This window comes from Pseudochaenichthys georgianus, chromosome 14 (genome assembly GCF_902827115.2).
Source record: "Pseudochaenichthys georgianus chromosome 14, fPseGeo1.2, whole genome shotgun sequence".
NCBI classification, from domain to species: Eukaryota; Metazoa; Chordata; class Actinopteri; order Perciformes; family Channichthyidae; genus Pseudochaenichthys; species Pseudochaenichthys georgianus.
This window is the reverse complement of record NC_047516.1, coordinates 19,648,372-19,663,287: the sequence shown is the minus strand read 5'-3', so window position 1 is coordinate 19,663,287 and position 14,916 is coordinate 19,648,372. Positions and strand designations below refer to the sequence as shown.

General features: G+C 42.1%; 2 protein-coding genes across 2 annotated transcripts; both read left to right on the top strand.

Moving 5' to 3' along the window:
• Positions 1–29: 29 nt before the first annotated feature.
• aldocb (aldolase C, fructose-bisphosphate, b) lies at positions 30–10,749 on the top strand. Its single transcript, XM_034098885.2, has 9 exons — positions 30–139; positions 6,434–6,550; positions 6,940–7,151; positions 7,951–8,005; positions 8,096–8,256; positions 8,403–8,486; positions 8,610–8,784; positions 9,345–9,544; positions 9,631–10,749. Exons 2-9 carry the CDS (start codon positions 6,439–6,441, stop codon positions 9,721–9,723), a joined length of 1,092 nt encoding a protein of 363 aa, XP_033954776.1. The 5' UTR covers positions 30–139; positions 6,434–6,438; the 3' UTR covers positions 9,724–10,749.
• A 1,357-nt stretch (positions 10,750–12,106) lies between these two features.
• Positions 12,107–12,769, top strand: sdhaf4 (succinate dehydrogenase complex assembly factor 4). Its single transcript, XM_034099416.2, has one exon. The coding sequence runs from the start codon at positions 12,304–12,306 to the stop codon at positions 12,583–12,585; it is 282 nt and encodes a 93-aa protein (XP_033955307.1). The 5' UTR covers positions 12,107–12,303; the 3' UTR covers positions 12,586–12,769.
• The last annotated feature ends 2,147 nt before the right edge of the window (positions 12,770–14,916 follow it).

Genomic DNA, 14,916 nt, shown 5'->3' with positions numbered 1-14,916 from the left:
CGTCGCCCCATCACGTGACGCAATGATGTAAGCCCCGCCCCCGGCTCCAGGATTAAAGGGTCACGTTGCGCTGCAGCAGAAACCGAGACACTCTGCATCCTCCAACTCGCCTGATCTCTGTCCAGACAGCCATCAGCAGGTAAGAATACTCCTGATTCAATCTATAGGACATACTTCATCTGTTAGTGATCATGTATAGGTTACAATAGCCATGATGGGGGTGCGATGCTGCTTTACAGCCTTAAGCTAACTTGTTCTTCCTAGCTAGTTAGCCACAAATGAATGATAAGTACCTGACAATGGCGTCATATTTTTTTAAAAGAACGCCATTATAGTTTCCTTTCTTGTCGAAAATGGTACTAAAAGTCTGGTATTTCCGCCCATCGTCGAAATACGCAACAGGAAGGGCGAAACAACGATGACCTTCAAGGATGAACTGAGACCCAGCCTGTTGCGTCTGCTCTATGTAAAATCATCTTTATGTAAAATATCTGAGTAAATAGTGATTTTGATCCTGATGGCAGCTGTGTGGTGTGTATCTGCTCCTGAGCACGTAGGCACTCTGTGATGTGGAGGAGGCGGGGCGGCATGAGGAAGTGTAGGCCGAAACATGTCATTGATAGATTAAATACAATCATAAATTCAATTAAAATACAATATTTAGCTTTCCCTAGTAATGCTTTTGAACCATCAGACCTTGTGTTATAAGGATAACATCAGAACATCACAGATTTTAAACCAGTTAATATCACTTTTAGTATATGAGTTTATAGTTGGACAGTGAATATGTGGCATTGTGCGATGGGATAATATGAAGGACATTTTTCTCTTTTTTCTGATATTTTTTTTTACCATTCATATGTTTAATATACATTCTAATCAATAATAAAGTAAATGATTAGTATATTAGAGCTCAACTAAAGCTTATTTCCCAAAGATGGCTTGAATATTCACATTTGAAAAGCTGTATTTTAACAATAAGCTATTTGGAAAAATAAAAATGGTTTTGTGTACCAAGTTTCAGAGTGACTCCCACTATAATATGCACATTTCCCCCAATGTCAATCTTTTTCTGACCTGCAATGCGTGTAACCTTGACGGCTGCCACAGGCTTTATTGTGCATGAGAAACAGTGGCTCATCTAGCTCCGCTGGATCAAGGCCTGAGGGCAGAAACACCCCAAACACAAGAGCCTGCAGCTCCTCTGGGGGCAACAATCAGCACTCGTCTGCATTCAACTTGCAATTCAGAGACGAAAAAAATGTATAAACCTCCAGATGGTGATAATGATACAGACTAGGCAACAGAACCTAGCACCAGAAATATATCCCATTTTTATCTTCGAACATTCGATTATTTCCTTATTCAAATGTCTATTACTATAATAAAAACTATCAAGAACTGTTAAATGTGCCAGACCCTGTCAAGATTTATAAACTGTGGATGAATGATTAAATCATATCGTGTAGTTTTATGTTTACAGCTATTCTTAAAAAAACAACCTGTTGCAGTGGATGCTAAGATTATAGGAAGTGTTTAAAATGTAGGTTTTTGTGTTCTCTCGCTGCATCCTGGGTTGGTTAGTGGGCCTCTGCAGCATCCATTCTACAGAAAAGGATGACTGGCTTTTTTAGTATGATTGAATCATCCTGTCTTTTCTAAGGTGAAGAGCTTAAAGTAAGTGGAAGCAACAGATATGTCAGCTAAAAATGGGGTTCTAGTTAAACCTGTATGTAACACCATGTTAAACCTGGTTCAGGTGTGCATTCAACTGAAGGTTATTGGTATGTTCTTCGACATGCAGCTCTGGGGGGTTCTGCACGACGCCACAGGAGAGGGAGTCGGCTGTTGTGTCTTCATGTCGCAGTGCAGAAATCATGCTTGTCTTCTTGAGGCCGACCACTGTGCAACAGGCTAGAATGAATATCACAAAGACGTGAGAGAGAGAGAGAAACGGCTTAATAATAATCCTGTCTCTTCTTTTACACATATCTCAATTGTTAACATTTGAATGGAAAGGATTCCAAATCACTTTTCCAGTGTATACTGTTTTTTTTTTTACAGTGAAGGCATTATTAAAGCTGTAGTTTTCAAATCATGCAGTGATGTCCTTCCCCAGAGGGTAACCCCTGCTCACCGTACGTCACTATCTTAAAGATAAACCTTGTTGACCGTGGAAGTGTCACATTATCATCACAAGGCTACTACTTTAAATCATGTCATTGTGACATCTATGCAGCTGTGACATCTAGACATCAGTGTTTGAACATTGATTATTTCATGTTAAGGGAAAAATAGTTGACTTCTTCATTTTTTCAAAATGAAGAATTTGTTGTGCTGTTAGTAAAGATGTAGTTTATTCATAGGACAGTTGGGGTGGCTTCACTATAAAACACTGCAGGAGACTAAAGGCCCTAACACACCAAACTGACACCAAAGAACACGTCCCGACAGACCCGATGTGTCGCCTCACGTCTCCTGCGTCTTGGCCAACAGTCGCACTGGAACACACCGCAAAGACTTCAGCCGACGGCCAAGTAGCACGTACACACTGCGCATGTGTGAGTGGCAATAAGTCTCCTTACCAGCAGGTGATGGTAGTGTGTATTCGTCATTCAAAAGAGGCAACCGGACAGACGGACTGCGTGATATTATACAAATAGCGTGCGTTCCATTTTCACTCTCGTCCATCACAGACTGTTTCACATAACGACTTATCGAAAACATGTTTAGTGCGGTACTGGAAAGTGAAAAATAATAGCTGTCTGTGTGTGCCTTCTTCACTTCCGTTTGGCTTCTCATGCACTGATTCGCTAAGCTGAACAGCCAATCAGAGTGATTTATTTTGCCGAAAAGACACGGTAGTGCTGGACACCCCAATCTGAGTAGGGCGACAGGACGCTCATCGACGGCCAGACATCTATCGACGGCCGAAATCGGCTTGGTGTGTCAGGGCCTTAAGGACTAAACTCATTATATTCTGTCAGCCAACACTGCATCAGTCAATAGAGGCTGGCATTAAATCAATACATCCTTACAGTTAGTGTTCCTCCATTTTGTCAAAGCTTCGCTGTCTCAAGCATGGAGCATATTGTAACAAAGTACAAGGACATACAGGATTTTAAATGCCTCATCAATTGTTCGTGTTTTTGAATGAGGCAATAGAGCTTCCGTTTCATTACCATCTGAAATTAAAGTGTATTGCGTGGTAAATAACTGACCAAATTAAGCACCACAAGATCACCAGTTTCATTAAAGGACCAAACTTGATTTAATTGGATTATCCCCTTTAGTTGCAGTGGTAGAGCCTGCAGCAGATGGAGCTTCAGGTTGTTTGAGTCAAAAGAGGAACTGTTGCTCCTTATTCTGCGCTGTGACTATCAACAAAACCTGGCATTTAACGGTTTTGTCAAATGGATGTCATATGTTTTTTTTTATTGTTAAAATGGCTGCCATGGTGAGTCATCTTTATGAATATTTATTCATTGGCTTGATTTCCCCCCAAATGGCAGAATGTCTTCTGAGGCAGAAAGGTGTAATGTATATAATGTAATAGTGTTGAAAGGTGTGTTGCCACCACACCTGCTCCGGGCTGATCGTATATCAGAGACCGGTCACATGCACACAGCAGGGCTTTGTTCTTCAAGGTCGTCTTTTCAAGCAGGATAAACAATGTGTAATTGAAAACATTTACAACGTCCCTTTTAGTTTCTTATTTCGAAGCAGTTGGTAACGTTCCTTTGCGTTTGACTTGTATAACGTGGATATTTCACATCCCCTTTCCAATGCAATGTTTCCTCAGCAGAAACCCAACCACACTGGATGTAATGTCAGTGGTAATGTATTGTTGAAGCATGCAGAGCTTCACAAAAGATAGCAGCTATTTGCTGAGCGTGATTTTTGTCTGGCTAACACAAGCAATCTGAAGTCCCACACGTCATGCTTTTCCCCTTGGGTTGGCCTTTAAACGGTGTAAATACACTCTTTTCCTCCTCTGGAGAAATCTGTGTGACTTTATAGTCCAACTACATCTAACGGTTTCCCTCAGGGCACAAATTATCCACTGCGGGCCTGGCCTCTTCAATTTCACCTGCGTGAACCATCAGATCCTCCTTCGCACTCTCCAAGAACTTGGAGTTTCAGGCTCTGCACTTTCCCTCCTCACCTCATACGTCAAAGACCATACCTACAGGGTAACTTGGAGAGGGTCCGAGTCCGACCCTTGTCAGTTAACTACAGGGGTCCCTCAGGGCTCTGTTCTTGGTCCCCTCCTCTTCTCCCTGTACACAAACTCGCTCGGATCAGTCATTAGCCCGCATGGTTTTTCATACCACTACTACGCTGACGACACCCAATTAATCCTGTCCTTTCCCCGCTCAGAGACCCAGGTCGTCGCACGCATCTCTGCTTGTTCTGGTCCAGGCTCTCGTCATCTCACGCCTAGACTACTGCAACTCCCTCCTGGCTGGTCTACCTGCATGTGCCATCCGACCTCTGCAGCTCATCCTGAATGCAGCGGCTCGTCTGGTCTTCAACCTTCCTACATTTTCCCGCTCCTCCGTTCCCTTCACTGGCTTCCGGTAACTGCTAGAATCCACTTCAAGATACTGGTACTTGCTTACCATGCTGCGAATGGATCTGGCCCTTCCTACATCCAGGACATGGTTAAACCCCAGCACGTGCACTACGCTCTGCATCAGCCAAACGACTCGCTGCACCCTCGCTGCGAGGGGGACCCAAGTTCCCATCAGCAAAAACACGTGGGTTTGCTATCCTGGCTCCAAAATGGTGGAATGAGCTCCCCATTGACATCAGGACAGCAGAAAGCCTGCACATCTTCCGGCGCAGACTGAAAACTCATCTCTTTCGACTCCACCTTGAGCGATAGAATTACTAACAAAGAACTGCTAACAGAGCACTTATATACTAATAAAGGACTGGCTTATCTATAGCCAGTTGAGAAGCACTTGAAATGTTTGGCTCTATGAAACCTGATGTACTTATATGATTCTGTTTTCTTCAAGGTTGTGTCTTCCTGGTCGAATGTACTTATTGTAAGTCGCTTTGGATAAAAGCGTCAGCTAAATGCAATGTAATGTGTAGAATTTAACTATTAGCAGTGAGCCACCCCGGACCTTTGTTTGGTAACTGCACACCGTTTTCATTGAGAGGCCTGTGTGCTCTCTAAAGGATGTTATCTCATAGCTGTAAGCTCAGGATTAACACAGAGGATTTGGGAATGTCCTACTACTGAAAAATAGCCTCAGTTGGGAAACAAGCGGTCAGTTCATTGTTTAGCTTTGCAAAAACCTCCTATCAGGGTGTTTGATGTTACTTGCTGCAGTTGGGTAATCGAGTGTTCAGATATGTGTTCTTGGTGGTAATAAAGCACTGTTTGTCTATTATTTATCCTTGGTGGTATTTGTAACCAAAGGAGTATCCCCACCCACAATTTCTTTTTTATCTGATATGGCGCTGTACTTGAGATGTCGAGCAGATCTACAATCGGTGACGCTGGGAGTGGCTTGCCAAACGGTGCAGACACCAGAGGGAGAAGTCACAGCGTGTTCCATGGCACCGTACCATTAGTGGGAGTGATGCATTTTAGGGAATGGTTGAAAGTTGGATTTTACAAATACCATGCCTGTTCCATCTTGCCCAGTGGATGTCCCTTTGTCTCAGAAAGCATCAGCATGCCGCAGTGAGCACAGCAGGGGGTTTGAATGTAACCAAGTCATGTATTAATCAGGGAAATAAAAGACGGGGAAAAAGAAAGATTTGTTGACAAAAGGAGAAGACGGAGTGTTGCTGAGGAGAGGAACGAGCCATGCAGCATCCAGACCATAATGAGGACTGGCAGCAGAGTGTAAAGGAGCAGGGTTACATAATCGCTCCCTCTGTGCGTGGAGTCGGATGGGGAGGGCAGGGCTTACGCAACGGCTTATTTACGGCAGAGTGAAGAAGGGAATAGGGAACAAAATGATCTGGTTTACATGAGGGGTGTACGTGCACATTAGCCCATCGTGACAGCACTGCTGCAGTCACCAGTAAGGCCAGCTAACATATTAAAGAGGAATTCTTCACCTCCAGATCTGGTGAATGCAATTCTGTCTATTTATATCCAGCTCTGTTTTCTCATGAAAAACATGTTCTGCTCACGCCATTTGATTTGTCACTTGAATGCACACGCTCGCTGGGTCCTTGGCTTTAATGACTCAACGCGCCATCTTGTAGGATTTGTGTCCCTTTCCAGCATCCTCCTGCCCTATATGAGAAGAGCGTAGTTATGCAACGAGGGAGCCATGTTGTGTGACACAATGGAGTCACAATAGAAAATGGGGCCACAATAGAAAATGGGGCCACTGCTTGGCTGTCACCCAGGTCGACGGCGTTGAACAATCTGACCTCTTCAGGGCTTTCTTTTCTCTTTCAGCAACCATGACTCACCAGTATCCCGCACTGACTACTGAGCAGAAGAAAGAGCTGCAGGAAATCGCTGAGAGGATTACAGCCCCAGGAAAAGGCATCCTCGCAGCCGATGAATCCACCGGTATGCACTTGTGTACAAAGTCATAACATCACTGATATCTTTCCTATAAAGTTCTAAATGCTAAAATATCAATATATACTAAATAACAGTCATTTCAATATCTTTGGGAAAAGTACATTTCCCAAAGATATTGAAGTGACTGTTTTGTATATATTGATTGTTGTGCTTTTAATGTCTTAATGTGTGCATATGTATAAATGTGTCTGTTTGTGTATAGGATATACATATGTTTATATATATATTTGTGTATTCGGGATCGTGGGAAACGGTTTGTCTGTACACACAAACTGAAAGATTGACAATAAAGTTGACTTTCACTTTGACAATATGATAGATAGATGCTGTCATTAAGTCTGTTTTGACTGAGCAGCTTTGTGTTGACTACACAGGCAGCATGGGGAAGCGTTTGAACCCCATTGGGGTTGAGAACACAGAGGAGAACAGGCGTCGCTACCGCCAGCTGCTCTTCACAGCCGACCAGCGCATCGACAGCTGTATCGGAGGGGTGATCTTCTTCCATGAAACCCTTTACCAGAACACAGACGACGGCACTAACTTCTCCCAGCTCATCAAGGACCGTGGCATTGTTGTCGGCATCAAGGTACACACTGCTCACTGTAGGAGTGAAACTTAAAGCCTCCAGAATAGATCCCTTGAGTCTAGAAATAGTGGGTTTCATCTCCGTCTCCTAAAATATAATCACTTGGGCCTTATTTGTTTGATGTTAGCTTTGCCTCTGATTGTCCCCAAAGCCATATCAGCTACATTCTATTACAGTCTAATAGTTCAGTTGAGCAGGCAAAAACACATAATGTGTTGGCTGTTAAAGCTAAAAAGGTTACTACAAGTCTGTTACAATTAGGGTTGCAAAATGCCGGGAATTTAATCTTTAAATCTGTTAATGCCATGTTTTTTGTTTAATTTTGCATCGATTATATATCCAAAATTCCCCAGCTTAACTTCCCATGGAAAATTTCCGCAAATGTTCCGCCCCTTTGTAACCCTAGTTACAACAGTTACACACACACTTGTTGTCAGTTTGTTTGGACACAAACAGACCCACACATAACAGGAGGTCAGCTTGTGAGGAGAAACTGGGAACGTTCAAAACATACATTCAGGGAAGTTGGTTTTATTTGAGTGAAATTCATAGGATTTTGCATCAGAATCTCTACATTAAATTTAAAGCAAAGATTGGTGATATTGAACTTGTTTATTTAATTATTAGTGTGACATCACATCTAAAACATTGTATTGCTTCCTTTTTGCAGTTACAATTTCTGTTCTCTGGACCCTTTTTAATTTTTCTATTGTTTCTTTTGTGCTAGCTATGTGTTAATAATTTAGAATTATTTTATAAATTAGACTTAAATGTGACGTATAAATAAATGTGCCTGCAGGTGGACAAAGGTGTCGTGCCCCTCGCTGGAACAGATGGAGAGACCACCACACAGGGTAGGATAAATAAAAAAAACACACTCTCAGAAACAGTAGAACCCCCCCCTTGGTTCCTGACGATGGTTCTGTGCATGTGTTGCGCTGCAGGTCTGGATGGGCTCTCTGAGCGCTGTGCGCAGTACAAGAAGGACGGTGCAGACTTCGCTAAATGGCGCAGCGTGCTGAAGATCAGCGAGAACACACCCTCTGAGCTGGCCATCATGGAGAACGCTAATGTTCTGGCACGATATGCCAGCATCTGCCAGCAGGTCGGTGTGAGATTAGTTAGGCTTTTAAAAATATTATTTGCGATCAAATGTGGTATTTGAGGACCCTATTGGCCATTCAAACCAATTCTTAGTGTATCTAAAGAATATGAGTTTGCCCTAACTTTATACTTTTGAATGTCTTGTAGAATGGCATTGTTCCTATTGTGGAGCCCGAGATCCTTCCTGACGGAGAACATGACCTGAAGCGCTGCCAGTACGTCAGTGAGAAGGTGAATTGAGTGACTTTATAAAACACAAAACGGTGAATACGACCCGTAAAGATGTCCCCACACGTTCGTAACAATGCTCTCTCAGTCCTTTGACCAACATCTCGTCTCTCTGCCGCTGATCAGGTCCTGGCTGCAGTGTACAAGGCTCTGTCAGACCACCATGTGTACCTGGAGGGGACCCTGCTGAAACCCAACATGGTGACACCCGGACACTCCTGCCCCACCAAGGTCAGCCACGAGGAAATCGCCATGGCAACCGTCACCGCCCTGCGCCGCACCGTGCCCCCTGCAGTCACAGGTCAGAGACCAGATCGATTTAGGAAATTAAAAGTTAACAATATTTAATGTGAATAAACGTTATCATCTTAACAATGTTACAAAGTGCTTTAAACAAAGATAAAACGGTAAATTGAATTAGAAATGAAGATTAATTCATTAAAATAACATAAATCAGGGAAAGTGTTAATGGGATAAATTGTCTGGGATCTGTAGATACAGTATATATATATATATATATATATATATATATATACACGGTAGATGTGTGCATGTTTTAATTCTTGGTCAAATCTTCATTACGTGAACCTTTTTAATTAGAGAATGATGAAAATATGTATATTAAATATATATACTGTAATTACACTTGCTGCTATAGTATCCATTATGTATTGTATAATTTATTTTATGGTACAATATTTCTGAAAAAACCCTTATGAAATGATACAACAGAAATCCCCACTCTGACATTCATGGCTCCTACAGTTTTATTCTTAGGTCATTGTTAAAAGAATAAAACATTGTATGAAGCCAGATTTGAAAAAATAACATGTATATTTGCTTGTTTCTGTATTTTCTTAGGAGTGACATTCTTGTCAGGTGGCCAGTCCGAGGAAGATGCCAGCATCAACCTTAACGCCATCAACAACTGCCCCCTCGCCAAGCCCTGGGCTCTGACCTTCTCGTACGGCCGCGCCCTGCAGGCCTCCGCGCTGAACGCATGGAGAGGAGAGCTGAGCAATGAGAAGGCCGCCACCGAGGAGTTCATCACGCGTGCCGAGGTCAGACACATCTTCGCAGAATATTAGAATGAAATAAAGTTTCTTCGTGCAAGATTGTTAATATACTCTTTTTGTCTCTTATTCAGGCTAACAGTAAGGCCTCTCTCGGCAAGTACCAGTCTTCTGGAAGTGGTACCGCCGCAGGAAAATCCCTCTACGTGGAAAATCACGCCTACTAAACACCCACCACATTCAACTGTGGCGTATAGTTATAGTCTTATATCTGCTCTGCTATTTCCCCTCACTCCTCCATAACTCACAGGCCTGTGCTGTCTACTGTACTTTAGAGTTGTTAAAGATTACATGATTAGTTATGTGTACTTAAAAACATAATGTGAAACTAACATACTAAAGGGAACAGGCTTGTTTCTTTTTCTATTTAACCAAACAAATCAAAACTGCTTTGAGACAATGTTCGTTGTGAAAATGAATGTCATATCTGGTCAGAGGTCAGAGGTCAAATGTGAACAATAGATCAAGATAATCAGTCAGTATTCAACTCATGCCTCTTCTTCCTGTCTCCACACCTGGTGCCGTCTCCCTTTCTCCCCCACATGGTAAATCTCAAGCCACTCCCAAGCTTGGAACTGTCTGTGTCTGTGTTTCGCTTCTGTCAAAATGCAGTACTAGCTCATCCCTTAAGCGCTATACTAACATCCTCCGTGACAGTGGGACCAAGCGATCATTAGTGGCTTCAGTACATCCGTTAAGGCCCGAGAGGACGAGACAAACAGTGTGAAGACGTCGGCTTTTAAAGATTGAGTTGGCGTGACTGTCTAAAAGTGCTTGTTGTTCGTTGAGAAAGCCGTAGCTCCAGCAGCGGTCAGTAGACCCTCACCAGGATTCATCCTAATCTTTCTGTTCTCACGCTTCTACTTACTACTAATTAGAGAAACATCTTGTGTGTCTATTCTCAGTATAACATTATCTTTTAATTACATAAATTAATCAATGTATTCAGTTGTGTGAAGGCGTCAATATTATGTGATGATTGTGTCATCTCCCCGCCCCCCCACTGATTCCCCCTGTCAGCCGCACAAGATGAGATGGCTACTGCTGAGATTATGTGGACCAATACGTGTGGTTGGCAGCGGGGGAAACAGTCACTGCTGTGTTGGGTTACCGTGATGTTTGTGATGTTAATATTGTTCTTGAAGCACTTGTGTTGAATAGTGGAGAAAAATAAAACTTTAAAAAATAGCAAAGCGTTGCCAGAATTTATTACTGCTATTCTTATGGTGTCCACAAATAACAAATGAATTATCTGTGGATGCATTTTTATTCTTGTCACATCATTCATGCAATTGCCTCCTTGTATCACAATGTTTGTGCAGCCATTTTATTTACAGTTAGTTTAATATAGTTTTGAAAGAAATACTTAGATTGTTTATTTAAATAAAAGTAGGGTATTTTCGTGAAGTAGTTTTATATTGTGTATTAATTAGAAGATGAACCTTTATTATTATTTTTCTTCACTCTGGTTTATATATTTTGTAAAAACACAGTTTTACACACAGTTCAGATAGGTGCACACATGCATTGTAGAGAGGTGCCAGGGAGCAGTTTAGTTACCTGTTAACCTCTTAAATCATGCATTTTACATACACTAATACAAAGCTGGTCAGAAATCTCACCTTTCAAACATATCTGGTTCGTTATTTGTATTTTATTGGATTGTAAGGAACATTGTTGCTCCTACACTTGTGAGACAAAGTGGGCAAAACACTGCTCAATGTGATACAGACCAATACATCAAACAGAAATAGCCTCAAAATGTATGGTTTAAATTAGTATTTGTGTGGCCTCTTTTATCCATTTATCTATGGAGAGTTAAGTTATTGGAAGAAAACAAAGTGTCGGGAAAGTATGTACCTCAGGAATAATTATCACAATTACCTCAAAATATACACAGATGGTTCTAAGAACAAGGTAGAGTGTGTTGGAGTTGATATATATCCCAGACTTTAAAATATCGATCTCAAAAAGAGCGTCAGATCTATCAGTGTACACAGCAGAAATGCTGGCAGTAATAATAGGATTACAGTGGGTTGAAGAGGTCAGACCAGATAGGGTGGTGATATGCACAGATTCATTATCCATATTAAAAAGCGTACAGTCAACAACTGTCAGAGAAAATATACTCATAGAACTTAACCATAGCTTGTTAAGACTTCACAGAGGCGGTATCAGTTCTGCTGGGTGCCTGCTCACGAGGGGGTAAAAGGGACCGAGTGTGCTGATAAATTAGCAAAAAGTGCATTACAAAAGGAAATAACATTAACATTCAACTTGGAAAAGCAGTAATTAAGAAAAAAAGGATGGAGGGGGGGTGCTAGTGGAGCCTTGCAGCGGCGAAACTGTGCCGCGCCTAATTGCTCCGCATAAGCACATAGCTACGTGATCTGCCTGTAGGGAGGGGCGGCCCCCTGGATACGTCCATGAGTTGAGTGATGGAATGACATGATGATACACACACACACACACACACACACACACACACACACACACACACACACACACACACACACACACACACACACACACACACACACACACATGTACAGTAGGTGGCGGTATGCAACTAAAAGCTGTTTGCGATCCGCCATTAAAAAAGAAAAGAAGAAGAGGTTTCGGGAAACCTTTGAGCCACCTCATACCTCACATGATACCTCATACGCAAGAGGGGGTGATAGATCGTATACCTCCGAACATCACCGTTGTGTAAGTGTCCGAGCAGAAGAGAGTCCCCGTCCGCCGACATGCTGTCTCTCTTGCGGCTCTGCGCTCCAGCGAGGACTCCTGTGTGTGTTCTCACAGGATGTTCCCGTGCGGCCAGCGGATCTGTGAAGGACAAGCAGCCGCTGAAGAAAGCTAAAACCCCGCAGGGACGCCTGGACAGCCCCGAGGAGGAGAGCAGGGCTGCTCTGCAGAAGTTCCCTGATGATGTGAACCCTGTCACCAAGGAGAAGGGGGGCCCTCGAGGTCCGGAGCCCACACGTTACGGAGACTGGGAGAGAAAGGGCCGTTGTTATGACTTCTAGTTCAGTACTTATAAATGAGACATGTTACACCCTTCGTTATGCAGATGTGGAGCTATGTTGGAGTTTCAGATGAGAAGATCGAAGAAAAACTGACTTTGTGAGCATATCGAGGGAACAACCTTCAGCAGGCATCATGTGTGTGTGTCCTGAGACAGCTAAAAGCAAATAAATATCCTGAAAATGAGTTGAATATGTGTTGCTGCGAAAGAGATGATAGGCTATGTTCATTCTCTAGGCTGAATGTTAAGATGACCGAATCTACATCATCAGCTTTATTTAAAGAGGCTCTTGGTCTATTTAAAAAAAAAGACATACAACACTCAAATGTAAATTAAAAAAAGGCAGTTATACCAATGTTTCCACAGAGGTGACTGGTATCGTGCAGCACTGAGACACGGATTTGAAAGCAGCATAATGACCGTTATGAGAAACTTTCAATCGACAGATGAATTTGTACATCAGATTTCTCAAGAGAGCATGGAACGTGTTGACTCGAGCATTACAAAACATTTCACTTGCACTGCACTACCTTGTTTCTTTTGGTAAGACAGTAGTGACGGCCATCTTGGTGTTGGTGACGTGTGTTGTGCAAGACCAGAGATGTAGGCCCATTCCCAAACCGCCCCCTACACCCTACCCCTACACCCTACTCCTCCGTTTGCGCGTTCACGCGGAGGGTCCGCCATATTGAGGGCTGTTGCAAAGTAACGAGTGTGGAGGGGGAGTGGGCTATCAAGCCCTCAAACAGCGAGTCTGTAGCGGTGCTGACTTGAGACCGGTCTCCATAGATATATATAAACCATAGACTGTAAACACTAGATGACTCACCCGCGCTGCTGGCCAATGGAGACCGACGTTGCCACTTGGCCGCCATCTTGCCACAGGCAGTTCTCTCATTCATAACATTATGGTTTACTATTTAAATAACCATAGCTTGCTCAATTTTCAAACGGTTTGGTTTTTTATAAACATCAAAGATGTAGTTATGATACTGCATACTTATAATCATGGACTTTCACATGAAAATAACATTAATCAGATAAAGCAATAGCTATACACACACACACACAAGGTATTTATATTAAATATTTGCCGGTGCATATATTTCCATTTATTTTATTATATTGTTAATATTTAAAATAAATTATAAAATTAAAATACATTTATATTTTATATATAAAAATCGGTCTCATGTTACCACTCTGTAAGCCAAGAGTTGTTAATTTAGCAATGCCTTGAAGAACAGGGACACAACTAATGACAATAGCATATGTTGGTTATTATTTAGATATTCACACCTTTTATCAGAAGAACCAAACCAACATAACATGTGCTCACAGACAGGCCAGTTCTGTCTCATTTATCACAATTATTTTTGACATGAGATCTTCATATCATCCTAGTTTTGTATTTAGTTTCTAGATTTGTAAACAAATCCAGAACCTTTGAAATATGTTATTGAAAAAAGACCAAGAATAATATAAACTGTACCATGTGTCATTTTGTGTCCTTCTGTAGTCCATTTGTGGTTTGTCTTGTCTCATCCCGGCTGATATATCACAAAATCCACTGTTTAAATTGTTCCCTATATTGCCCCTATGCCCCTGTAAGGTGTCCTTGGGTGTTATGAAAGGCGGCCCACCAAAATAAATGTATTATTATTATTATTAAGAAGAACAACTTGGTGTGGTGTAGGAAGCAGGAGCAGGTGGGGAGAGATGGGGCTTCAAGGTTCAAGGTTATTTGTTTTAAATGTGTCTTGGAGATAAGGCCCAGCTGCACACAATAAAATACAGTATAACACAAAACCAATAAGACACACGGTGACACATGGCACACCAACAATCAATCATCGTCCAGCCTCAGCTTTGGTATTCTTTCACAACCATGTTATGGGTTTATTAGACTGAGCAAACATAAACATATGTGGGGAACATAGTGCTGTGTCTCATGGAACATGAATATTTAATAAATACATAGTAGTTGGCGATATATGCTCCCAGTGATAGCGATTCGCCATTAAACATCCGTAGGCTGCACAAAAGTCCGGCATAGTCAGGTACTTCTGTAAACACAAAGCCAGCAAATTCCTGTATCATAATGCAAGATGTTTTTAACAAGCCAAACCACTTGGAAGAAATCATGTGTAACTTAAGTTATGTTGAAAAGAAAGAGCAGTTCTGCCTCTCCCACTAGTGTAAAGTTGCTGGGTCAAATTTGTAATACTAGGTCTCACTCACAGCCTCTTGTTATTAGCCAGCTAATAAATACAACCACATACACAAAGAAAAGCTGCAATTTCAACATGTCCAAGCATCCTATCATAGTGTA

Bases quoted from the DNA above. Each gene is read 5' to 3' on its own strand.
- sdhaf4 (XM_034099416.2), top strand. From the start codon at position 12,304: ATGCTGTCTCTCTTGCGGCTCTGCGCTCCAGCGAGGACTCCTGTGTGT.
- aldocb (XM_034098885.2), top strand. From the start codon at position 6,439: ATGACTCACCAGTATCCCGCACTGACTACTGAGCAGAAGAAAGAGCTG. The intron at 8,487-8,609 runs GTGAATTGAGTG...GCCGCTGATCAG, and splicing joins GCCAGTACGTCAGTGAGAAG to GTCCTGGCTGCAGTGTACAA. The intron at 9,545-9,630 runs GTCAGACACATC...TCTCTTATTCAG, and splicing joins AGTTCATCACGCGTGCCGAG to GCTAACAGTAAGGCCTCTCT.